The 13415-nt window shown below is 37.1% G+C and overlaps 1 protein-coding gene across 2 annotated transcripts in view; it reads right to left on the reverse strand.

Moving 5' to 3' along the window:
* Window positions 1-13415, reverse strand: part of LOC141903093 (RNA binding protein fox-1 homolog 2-like) — a 111232-nt gene that overhangs the window by 47321 nt on the left and 50496 nt on the right. The window contains exon 1 of one of the 2 annotated variants that reach the window (XM_074791044.1): window positions 8680-8730. The exons of the other annotated variant lie outside the window; for it this stretch is intronic. Coding sequence (XP_074647145.1) covers window positions 8680-8709 — 30 coding nt within the window. The 5' untranslated portion in view covers window positions 8710-8730. Of the gene's footprint in view, window positions 1-8679; window positions 8731-13415 lie in introns of those variants that run through there. 2 annotated transcript variants of the gene reach the window in all.

Raw genomic sequence — 13415 nt, forward strand, 5'->3', positions numbered from 1 at the left:
TTTTGTGAATTAGTTTTATCAAATGTATAGTTAGACATTTATGGCCTAATTTTCAAAATGGAAGAACTTTATTTTGAGACTATTTTCCGTACCTATTCCACAGCCAGAAAACAAAAATTCCTGGTTTTCCAGGTGCAGGAAAAAATTTCCTATCCAAAATTTTCAAAGACTTTCTAAAACCAGTAAGAACCTTGTAACAACTTTGTATCAATTTATAAATGATTTTTTGACGAGTTAATAGTCCATTGTTTTGCGTAAATAGTTCTTTTAAGGATGCACGATTTTACGCATGTATTTTTGTATACACCAAACATAGCAGTTTATCACCGCGCATGTCCAGGCACTGGAAATTATACGGTAACATGATATATTATTTGTTGCGTATAAATACATCTTACCGCGGACAAAGGACAAAGAGGGAAAAGATAGATCTAATAGGGCATTCTCAGAAACGTTTTACCTGCCGCGAAGTATATTTAGCTTAAATGCAACGATAAAATCGATAGACGCCACTAAACTATTCAACTTATTATGAACCTGCGGGCGTCGTGCGTTTTTGAATATACCAGGTTCTCAGATATACCCGGGGTTAGATATAAATATAGAAATACTATCACGTCGCTTTACGTCGTCGACGCTTTCTGAAAAATTCCAGTCTAAACACAGGGCGTGTTTTCATTTCTGGCGCTTTAAGGCTTTTAAGGCTTTAAGGAAGAACATCTGACGATTGACGCTCGATGTTTTATGGAACTCTTCCAGTTTTTTCGAAAAATAAAACGCTATCCGCGTTCGACTAAAAAAAAAAAAGGCAAACAATATAATCCCCGAAAACTAAGCGTTAAAACATCTCATAAATTGTGTAAAACATAAGAAGTTAAGACGATCTTAAAGCTGACTAAGTAAGCAAGCGGTCTTAAAATCTGCTACTACCTAGCATTACGAATAGAAGAACAGCCTGTAAACAACTGTGACGTGGAGAATAGATAATAAATAAGTTCAAAACGCGCTATATACAAAATTTAAAAGATTGAAAATGAAGGCGATGATCTCTAGTGCGAGTTCAAAATGTCGTGTTTCAAATTTGCAATTCCACATTAGCTTATCCCAAAAATTCTACATTTTTTCGCAGGCGTTGAATAATTCATCAAAATTAATTTTTGTCGTTTACATTATTTTTGGTAAAAAAATTCGCTTTTAATCTCTAAAATTTTGTATATAGTGGGTTTTAAGCCGATTAGCACGACGACATTCTAATTACGGGACACCGAAATTACGAGTGAACATTAAAGAGCGGAATAGCCGCGGTAATGATTTGTTCGTCTCTTTCACGATCTGTCAATGTTCGCGATGTTTTCACGTCGCGACTTACACGGAAGATTAGATGTCTCCTCGATGCCGTACGACAAGAGCCACCGAAGGAGTCGGGATGCTAATTACATCAGACGAAACTCAAACGACAGAAGGTCGAAACTTGATCCGTATAATACACGAGCAAAATGATGTGAAACGCAATGAAACCGGAGCAGTGATTACCTGCCGACGATTCAGGCCGTGACCAAATGGGCACGAATCAGTCCCAGAGTCAAATTCGGCCCGTGCCAAATTAGGTTTTGGACAAAAATTCTGCTAGGGTTCCTGCACTAAATAATCTACTTAATTCCACGGACTACTTTCCAAATCTTCCCCAACTCGAAATGTCTACAACTTGCCAGATTTCTAGGGAATTTCAACGCGCGTGATAAGATCGTTAGAGGCCAAGAAATAAACAAAGACCAGAAAACATGAAAATATCATTACACCAAAAAGTTCCATGACTTTCACTGACTTACGCAGTAAGGAGCTGAAATTCCCTTCAAAGACCAAGTCCGAGTTCCACGGTCTTGAGTTAAGAGTTGTATCTGTTCATTTTCTACGAGTTAGCTCAAATCTCGACTCGGAAATATAGAACTAGGTCCTGGACAAACTACTTTAGAATTACCCGATATTCTGAGATAAATGCGAGAACCATCTTAAATACGCCGCCAGTTAGCGCAAAGAATAAAATCCCAGCTCAATAATTCAATAACAAGAACTACAGACCTCTACAGTCTCCGAGAGATTTCCATCTACCGGAATAATGAGGATTTTTTTATCCGTCGTAGTCGTAGTTATCAGAGCCTGTTCTTTATCCATCTTAGTTCGGCGCGCGTGATTGTAACTACACAACTTTCCTTTTTCATCGAAGTCGTATATACACGAAAAACACACAAACACACGCATCAAATTATAACCACATCGATGACCTTGTCACGCTATAAATTTCGGATAATTTTCATGACAAAAAACGCTTCGGAATAATTCGAGCGTCGACCGTTTCACGAAAATAATCGTCGCAGCGACACCGACTCCTGACGTCTATACGAACGCATAGAACAATAGATATATATATATATCAAGCTGAAGCCTATTTAATAATAAGTGAGATCGCGGTGGAAACACCATCATTAAACATTCATAGAAAATGTCTTGATTTTATAGCCATACGTCGTATATGATAGCCCTGCAGCCCCGGTCGGTCGTCATAACCCTGCGTCAATTTCGAACACGTGAAACTATTTATTTTTATTATCTACTTTTATAATTATCTCAGCGTTCGGATTAAGCACACATGTATGTATGTATGTATAAAAGATCGGCAAAAACCTCCTAATGCATAATTTCTGATTCCGTGTTTATTAAGCCGAAAATGATCTAATAACGCGTTCGTCCCAAAGGAAATCATCGTACGACGGAAACCGAGCGTATATGCGTGCGGCGAAAATCAGGGCGAATCCTTCACCGATGAGTTTTGAGAAAGTAGGTTTAAACTGATTTAGAAGGTTCGAGTTTGGACCAGCAGGCACGCGTGGCGTGTATGTACTAACACCGTATACCAGTTTATACAACATAGATTATACACAATACAGCAAATACCTTGAGCCAAAATCTATTTGGTATAAGTAGCATTTTCCCTGTAAACTCCCGATTATTCAGTCACTGGTTAAAATGACACAATTCCCGTCGAGCGTGTACGTCCTCGTTCATCGGAGCGACGACATTTTCATCATCTCTCTGAAAGTCTTAACTGCTACAGCTGCTTCTTCGCCGTTTATAGAGGGCTGGTCTATTGATTGGAGTGAGGGGAGAGACGACAGATGCAGCAGCAGCAGCGGCGGCGGTGGCGACGGAGCTAGAGAGAGAGAAATCTCAGCAGCACCGCGAGTAAGCGACACTGCTGCACAGCTTGTATAACAGTGACACCTGAGTCGTAATCATCGTCAGCCCGCTACTCAAATTCAGATTCACATTTTACTTAGATATCAATACTACCTCATCTCCTACTAACTCTTCATATTACACCTTATCGTCAAACGGATGATGACTTTCTCGAGTTGTTGATCCGATTTCAAAGAGATTAAAAGCCAGCCCGCCCGATGGTGTAATCAAGCGACAAGATTCTTCCGGTTACGTATTTAGCTTATTTTAGCAATAATCCCAGAGACAGATAGATATAGGATAGTTTTTAGCAGAACGAAAGGCTCCATTATCCACAAAAGGATACATATTCAGCTTATTAGAGAAAGAACCCCAGAACAGAAAGAAAATCCTTCACTAAAATAACCGATTCATATAGTATCATTATAGTATAGTAGCATTTAGTTTCTAGTAGTAGGTGAAGCTCTATTATCCCTGAACGGCAAGAAAGACTTTAACAACGATATATCAATTTATTGTGGAAAGTTCTCGTTAGTTGGTAGCAGTAGAATACCAGATAGTTTGTTACGTATAACTTCGATAAATTCAATGAAGAATAAATCGAGATAAGACGGCATCGATGAACAACACCCCTTAAACCGGTCAATGGATGTGTCCACTCGAGTTTACTCGTATTATAATCATCGGAGATCGTATCGTTTTCGGGGCCTAAACCTTCAAATACCGAACAATCGAACGGACGAAGTTCGACTTATTCTGGCTTTTACCCGAGAACATATGTAGAAATTTGTTCAAAAGCGAAATAATGGGATTGAAGCAAATCGGTGGAAACAGTACAACACGGCGCAGCTCGCATCATCCGAGTCAGTCTCCGCATGTGTGTGTGTGTGTGACACTGTAATAAAACCATTGCTATGGCAACCAACTCAAATTTACCATCAACATGATGATCGGTGGCTTCGACGGATATTGTAACAGTTTTGTTGTACGTGTACTTAACATTAATGACAACATCGATGACAGCGATAATAACTGAACTAAAACTAACCATTTACGTTATTATTATTATGAGCGCACGCGCACGCCACGGGATTTGCTGACTTATCTTAACAGTTTCAGAATATTGATTACGCTTCTGGTAGAAATTTAATTTAGTCCCAGGTTTTTTAGCTTTAGCTTCACTCATTACTGCCCAAATCAGTGATTTTTAGGCTTTTTCTGTATTAAGAGTATGGTCCTCGTGATAGGTGGGGCGATAGTAGCCAAATATCCGGGGTCGTCTACCGATAGATTCTTGATAGATTGAAATGTTACGCGTCAAACTCTTAAACATAAAATAATTGAAAAATTTATACTAGATTGCTTAGAGCTAATTGTTGGATTCTATTAGAAAGAAAATCTCGATTCATAGTATATTCACTCTCAAATAGTAGTCGTAGTCAGTTCTGGAAACTCAATAAAACTTGATAAAAGTGAATGTAAACCAATGATCAACACAATAATAATTCCCGATTTTCTGCGGCCGAGGCTGTACAGAATGTCATTCCATAAATTGGATCATCAGTGACAGTTGTCATGGCAACTGAACATATTACACGTCTGCAGGGAATTCTCAGATTCTATCGATAGAAGCAGACGCGCGAATCACACGCACCATCTATCCACATTATCAGAAACTAATACCGAACTGATGGAAAGAATGGAATTTCTTTTCTGTTTATTGTTTTTCGAGTGATTCTATGCGAGTATCTAGGCCAGGTGGTATCCACTATAAACATATAAACCCTGAAAGTACATTTCCATCTATCGCATAAGATTATAGCAGGCCATATACCAATGTATTATGACAAAACGATAGCTGAATTATAGAAATGAAAATATTTTCAAAACATCTGCAAACTATCGACATGTTTGCTAAATTACTTAAAAACCATCACTGATAAACCATAATCAATGAAAAATAAACAGGGTACCACAGAATCACCAATTATGTACTTCGATTTAAACAAGAAATTATGTAAACTTGACCGCCGATCACACATTATCTGTACTTCGCTTTCCGATTTCAAAATTAAACCCCCTGTTTCATCTGTGGCAGGTGAGTAAGGGACACTTAATCAAAACAAGTCAAATAAAATCTTCCAACCAAGATAACCACCTAAGTTAATGTATCTATGACTACAATTGTTCAGTACAGATTTTTTGGAAACAGCTGCGACCAATCGACATGTTTGCCATGAATTACTGATCAATCATAATTAACAAAATAAGCAAGTTACCTTTTCATTAATTGTACCTTTAAGTAAATGTTAGAATCTGATACAAATAGCTTCCTATTAATCGATAATTACGTCGAATAATTCTAGCGAGGCATCTCTAAATATGACAAGCGTCAATCATCTGATGAGTGTAGATATTATTTTAGCTAACATTACCTGAAGAGTGAACTGCATCGCGGAGATCTTCGGAGATCTTTTCTATTCGTTAAGAAAACAGTCAGCCGTTCGACGACGCGTTACTGGGGCAGTTATAGCAACTGAATGTCAGAGGATGCAAGGAGGGTAAATATTACTACGTGCGCATCCTAAAATGTTTTTGATATAAATCTATCGGAGGTATTGAAACTGTACACCGCGCTATCTTCACGAAGCATATGTCTAAACACCTCTCGTAGGACAGAGGTGAGATTATTTATAACCTCTCCCCGAGATAGAGTCAGTTAGTGCACACCCCTTTATCATCTCTTCTTCAGGAACAGTTTTACGCTCACCGTGTGTATATATATATATATATATCAATCGCGAGAAATAAATCATCGCAGCAGCAAAAAATGATATGCGCACTTTTAACTATTTTCGTGGCTGCCACAAGAAATAAAAACACAAACAGCAGGAAACACTGTCCGTATTACCTGATTCTAAGTTAATTTTTCCCTTAGTTTGTATCACTTCTGATAACTTGATTAGTCCCTATATATAAAACTTGTCTCTTTGTTCTGGATTCTATATATATTTCATTATTTCCGTTGTAACTCTCTCTCAGTATTGCTGAAGAACGTTGAATGAACTAAACTACTAGCTCAAGGAAACATTTTCAGACTACATCTAATTTTTTCTTTAGTTAGTTCAATGGTTTCAGCTATATTCTAAATGTCATCTACATATATAGGAATACTGGATATGGTATGAAGATGACTATCAGGATTTAGGTCAGACGTCAAATGAACTTTTACTACCACAAAAAACATTTTGGACATTTTCATGTAGGATTTTCTATATAATAAACCCGCAGATTTCATCTGAAATAACTGTTGAAAGTTTCTATAGAAATCCACAATTTCGGAATCACCGGATTATCTTAAGACTGAATCCTAAAATTCTACGATCACAATACACGCGGATATATCCATCAAGGTTGAAATATAGATATTATTCGCGATTCATTTTACGTTGTAAACATGACCAGACACAAGTCAATTTGATTACGATTTCACCCCAGTACATCAGATAAACAATTTACTCAAATCAGTGAATTTGTTTTCATTTCTTATTTTACAACCGACTGCATTATCTATACACAACACCCAGCACAGGTTCAGATATACTGAAGATGTCCAGGTGCAAGCCAAACCGCGCAGACTGAACGCGCGATTTCATAAATCCACGCAGAACTGAACAGCCAACGATGCATAAATATTCTGGTATCCCATAGGATGTAAACTACCGCGGCGGCTATATATAAAACTAAAAGATTTATATTCGACAAGAGCCGTGGAACATCTCAACTTGGATCAAGGGTCAGATTATTGAAATACCACCCCTCACTATCTACCAGCAGTAAATGGCTACCTACTGATAGGTAAAGGAGATGACTGTAGCAGATAGGATACATTTCTAGCTGGGAAAATCATTTTTATTTGAATGGTAGATTACTAAGGGGCGGATCTAAGGGGATGTGCAATCCCCCCCTGAAATATTTCTAAAAACCGATTCCTAAAAATTTGAAAATCTTATCTGAAAATGAGTTGATGTTTTCCCGATGATGAGTTTTCTTACATAAGGGGCTGCTGGTGCCCTTTTAATTCTAACAATGGGTCGACCCCCTCCCTGAATTTGATCCAAGCTAGCTCCACTGAGAGCATAAAAAATAATCACCAAGCCTAAACCAGACTTTAAGGAATTTCCAGATCTAAAAATCAATTCGATTAAAACAGCCACCATTAATTTGAGAAAAAGTATTTTCAGGACCCAGTTCAACAGTTATGAGTTAAATCGTTACCGAAAATGAACTGAAATTAACTCACAAATGAGTTAACCATAATTCACAACTGCGGAACCGGATACCACCGTGTATATTTACCAGGGGAATTTGTCCGTTAATCTGCTGTTGATGATGATGATGATGATGATGAGGCTGAGGTATGCGAATAAAAGATAAATGCGGAGATTGTCCGGGCGCTGGATGCGAGGTGAATATCTTCATACCTCCTCCAGGATTCATCATTCCGATATGTATATATATAACTATATTACTCCATATACGCGCCTAGTCTACTATAGAATAGATGATACCACTCCTGTAGCTTCTGTTCAATGTATTAATTTGCCAAATGAAAACTGCAGGTTTTTAGTATATTATGCTGGAAACAGATTTGCATGACAATCAATCGCGTATTTAGAACGCTAGCGAGCGAGCGGAGTGAACAGCTTGTCTGGAATGGTTGCGTTTTATGATGAATATTACTGACAACATAGATTATTACATTACAAACCCTCGACCACAATAGACCCCAACAGCTGTTCATCGACGCAAGGACTCGTAGAGAAACATCATCGATATCAGTTCAAATCCAACTCTATGAACCCATCATTTTCGTTTAATCACCGGCATATTTTCAACAACGACACCGAAGCTTTTTTTACCTCAAATAATTCGAAGTATGAAGTAAAATGATTTACTATCAAAATCATATCAAAAGATTAGTAAAATTCTGATTTAAATTCATATTTATCACATTTTAAATCATATACGCATTATGTTGTATATGCAGTAATAAATACACAAGCTGGAGTTCAAGTTCAAGTATATCTTGATTAGAAATATGTCCAAGGACTAACTACGAATTCACAAAAAGTTTTCAAATTTTGCAGCTAATGGGAATAAGTTTTATTAACATCTCGAGTTTCGATTTCTAGGAAAATAATTATTCAGCGCATTGATGGAGGAGTGATGAGTGGATTCATCATCATCCTCACATGCCTACAGTAACCCACCACGTATCAACCATCCATCCTGATCCAGCCAGACAAAAAAAAAACTTTTCAAACTTCCCTAAAACTTCTTCCGATCGCCCGATTCGGTCGAAAATACATCCTACAAGCCGGCCTGTTCAACTTGAAAATATATTCGGCAAATTTTTCCCAAAGAAACCCGGCGAAAACTTACCAAACCCTTGAACATCGCAGGAGCCCACATCGCGAAGAAAATATACTTTCTACTGCTGCATACAAAATGGCGTCTTAGACCGGAAACTTAGGAAAGTTGATATGGGGTTCTAATTCTGTGGCCTAGCTAAGCTACTATTGGTTGAAACTAGTAAATAGCCTCACAACGTACTTGATTGGATCCAGATGTTTTGTCAAGATACTATACGAGTGCTAGTTTTAACAAATCTATTAGGAGACTCAACATGCCAGAGGACAATGAGTTTTTGTTGCAGATGCTTATACAGCCCCCACATGTAGTCAAAACATTTCATACACAGGAAATCCCTGTTGATTCAGATTTCATTGCGTCATTCAAGGAGGCGGGAACTATAAACACATCTAGTACACTGTAAACAAGCTCTTTCATGAGTAGTTATGTAACTGGACTAGAAAATGTTTTTCTCAATGATAAAAGCTGGATCAAGCATCAGTTTTGAATTCCACTGTTCTTGACTTACCCACAGAGACTGATTAATATCTTCCCAATCGTCGCCGTTACTATTTTCTTCGCTAAATATTAGTTGTCTAGGATCAAATATGGGATACATTCTACAATTTTTTCAGCCTTAATCATCAAAAAATGAAGAAAAACTTTCTTCTTCAAGGAAGCATATAAATAGCGTATAGCAATAATTATCAACAATAGCAGACGAATCAATGATCTCAGATGACCTCATTTTCAGAAAACTCACTGTTGCTGTTTGCTGTTTTTATTTCAGTATACTGATACATGTGTACTGATATCATCAACTTGCGATTACTTGCATATATGAATTCCTAACTATTCAAATATGCAATTATTTAAGTCATTTAAATAAATCAAGATATTTGTTGTTCACCACTATCTTGATAAAAAAATCCTTTCATTTTCAAAAAGCTAATAACTTGATTCAAATACAAGCTATCCTAGTGAATCTGTCACTACCAATCTATGCTCAAGATGGCCCTGTTTTTACAACATCTAATTGCTCAAAAATGTCAAACTCCTTAACCTGTAAAATATCTATTAATATTTTTGATAAAACTTGGAAACTTCAAATTCACTTAAAATAAGCTGTGTCTTCTTCCAGTAATTATTTGGACATAAATACACATTGTATAATATACTATTTTCACTATCATATAGAATTTCACCTTTTTCATGGACTCATTATTCTCATGAACCTATACCAAAATCGCTATTAAGTTACTTTCATCAATAGGAGTCATTTATCACCATATTCGTTGAAATACATCATCAAAATGAATACATACCTTTGAGTATTTGAGAGAATGCAATAAATGTGGTAAAAGAGCTACTTTCATCATGATTCTTAAATAGGTTTTACGTCCAGCGTTGAATAATGACTAGAAGAAAGGAACACGGAAGGAGTTTCCGTAAAAGTCTGTGCTGCAAATGACTAGAACGAGGAGACTATATTGATTGTTAAATCACTGTATCACAGAGTACTGTCATCCTCTAATAAGTTGCAGTTAGATGAGCACCGATGACTAATCCCGAGTAAAGTCAACGAATCCAGCAGATTCAAGCATACGCACTGGCACTATTAGTAATCCAGGTCATCGATAAGATGATGCTATTCTCACTTCTCGCAGTGGCAGTAGTTGAACTGTCACAGGGAAAAAGTGTTAATCGCAGTTATTAGCCAGCTCCGCCTGTACTGCTATGCTGGTTGGTTGACAAAGTCCGTCAGACCTTTGTGTACAACAGACAATAGCTCAACACACCTTCCTCCAGTGGGTATGGCCTTTTACGACTAGCCTCATATCGTAGTACAAAAGCTGGATGGGAACAGATGTACCGGGCAGATTTATGGATTCACTGTCTTCTGGCTGGCACACGCCCTACACGTGAAGGAATGGTGGTCGTGTGCCATCTAACAATAAAATCTATTGTCGCTAATAACTTAGCAAATTCCCACTTCTTCAGAATCGCGACTTACGTAATTCAACAAGACGCGTTTATTCATTCTAAAAATACACATTTGACATTCAATCTGTGTCGGCTATTGCTTTGAGATTAAGCAATTTAAAAATGAATTTCAATCTCAAGATTTTACCCCGGTTGTGCTCCCCCATCAATTATTGATACGAGTCATAGGGGTCAATGTTTCTCGTTGGTTAGGCATGAAAATTGTCATTAAAAATAAATTTAAATCTTAATAATAAGACTTGACACTGGTTGAGCTGCTACTATCAATTATTAATTCAAGTCATAGGGTCAATGTTTACCATTAAATATTCATCAATATTATAGGATGAATTATGGAATGGAATCCAAGCCACAATACCCAATCAATACCCGGTACCTATATGAGCATGTGGCTCAGGTCATTAATTATTCTCTTGACAAAGCCACAAATCAATGTTGTCACAAATATATCATAAGCATTTTGTCGATTATACAACATGTGTCAATAACAGAGATTTTTCCATTCAATTGAAAACTGTGTTAATTGCCCTTCATTTCAACAAGGTTGAGAGTGCTTGTATAACATGATGATGTAAAGTCTAAATGTTTTGAGTCACATTGAGAAATACTAGCACTCCAAATAGAAATAGCTCAACGCATAGTATTAAATACAGGATCATATTCTAAATTCTATAAAACTGATTTATTCTTGGAAATTAGAAATTTACAGCGGGGTTGATTAACTGATTATGGTCATCTCTCAAGATTGTATAATTCTGGTGTTGACGGTTGCTAGTAGGTGGCAGCACCTCCTTATCGCCAGTCAAATCGAGAACAATATCAACTAAGATTCAAACCGATAACCACAAACCTCCTGAGAGGGAACGCTAGGGGCGGATCTAAGAAATTTGGTAGGCCAGTGACCAGAAGAAAAGGCATTTTTCAAATAAAGCAGCCATTTCATAGACTTTTAAGGAGAAGCCCCACCAAAGTTATTAGATATTCTTTAAGAAATACGTTTGAAATAACAAAATTTCTGAAAGGATAAGTGATAAAGTAGCAGGTTTTAATGATCTTTGACTTGACAAAAAGGTCAACCTCAATAGGAAGGCAGGGGTGCGGACCCCAGAGACCACCCCTTTAATCCGTCCCTGACACACTTTAATATCGCTAGACGTGAACAAATTTGTACGGATCCTCGTAGAATAAAGCTACAAAGAATAAAGGTCTTAAAACAATTATCCCTAGCATTATTTTTTGGATAAGTTTAACTGATTATCTGAAGATGACTATTAGGATAAAGTCGAAACGTCGAAATAATAAATCATTAGCTTGAAGAAAACTTTTCGACTTCCGTCTTTCTCGTTTCATTAGTGTGGGGTTCTCAGGTATACAGAAAAATGTCACTGGAAGAAATGCCACTGGCAAAAAATGCCGCCGAATAGGAAAAAATGTCTCTTTTTGTATAGTGGGTGGCATTTTTTCCTACAACCAGATTCTCAATAGATCCACGACTTAAACTTCATTTTGCCAATCAATTAGAACATGAACTATTCATCCATCAATTATAACAACAAATGGTTGTTTTAGGTGTTTGGATGCACAAGGCGTCCAATTCATCATCAAATCCTTTCAATCCGACTAAAAAGGTCTATCTCTCCACAGTGGATATAAATCAATTGATCTGCTTAATAAATGTCATCTTTGTGAACAGGAGACCAAAATTGATGGCTAATTGATCACCGTGTTTTTGACTGCAATAGCCTACTACAGATGATTTTAGCATATATGCAAGCGCTATGTAAATCAACCAGTACAGATTCCAGTACAGATTCTATCACCTAACTGTGTCTCGAAAATCGGTTACCCATTCATGATTAATTATTCATCAACTATGATTGTAATTAAAGGTGGGGATCTGGATGTTTGCTCCAGGATGGAACAATTTAAATGCAATGATGAGCCAAGCATGTGTTTTTGAAAAACGAAGACAATACAGCCTCCGTAACATATTTTTGGAGAAAGCCTGTGGATTATTCAGATTTTCTTGATACCAAGAGAAAGGCTTTAATCCCAGAAACTAGCGCAGATTTTCAAGTACATTTCATTTAACAGGGAAGAATCCAAAAGTGCATGTTCTGCAGTTATAGCCTCATGATTTCCCTTTGCGAGAATAATCGTTTCCCATGAACCTACTACAATTAGATTTATCAGTTTCATAGACTGATTAGATTTCAATCTTAGACAGTGATAAGGATGAGGCTCTAAATGAAAGCGTTACTAACACGGTTAACTTCGAATAAAGTCAATTATTTTCCTCAAGAACGATGATTTTGAGAAATTATGAACAAAATTGCTCTTCATCAAATCAGGGAATTATCAATCACGACTGGTGAAACCTTGGTAATGTTCTGTTGATGATAGAGCGCAGAGAGTAATTAATCATGATGGCATGTGCTGATTGAAAGCCACAAGTATTACATACATATACACATTAATCACAGATATTGCAAATTTCTTTGGAGCGTCTTATATCCCTGCGAATTCATCTAGTATTGAAAAGTGTCAGAGAATAAATCAAAATGGGGCCTTATCACGATCTCGTCACCCTTGCATACTGAACACCATAAAACATTTATGCACAAAAATGATGAAACGTACACATACAGACAGATAGTACTTTATAGGTTATATGAAAACGAGCTTCATCGGGTAAAGGTTATTCGAAAGGTTATTCACCAGATGAACCTACCAAGCGCCAGCAGAGAAAGCTCATTTTCTCA

The sequence above is a fragment of the Tubulanus polymorphus genome, chromosome 4 (genome assembly GCF_964204645.1).
Source record: "Tubulanus polymorphus chromosome 4, tnTubPoly1.2, whole genome shotgun sequence".
NCBI classification, from domain to species: domain Eukaryota; kingdom Metazoa; phylum Nemertea; class Palaeonemertea; order Tubulaniformes; family Tubulanidae; genus Tubulanus; species Tubulanus polymorphus.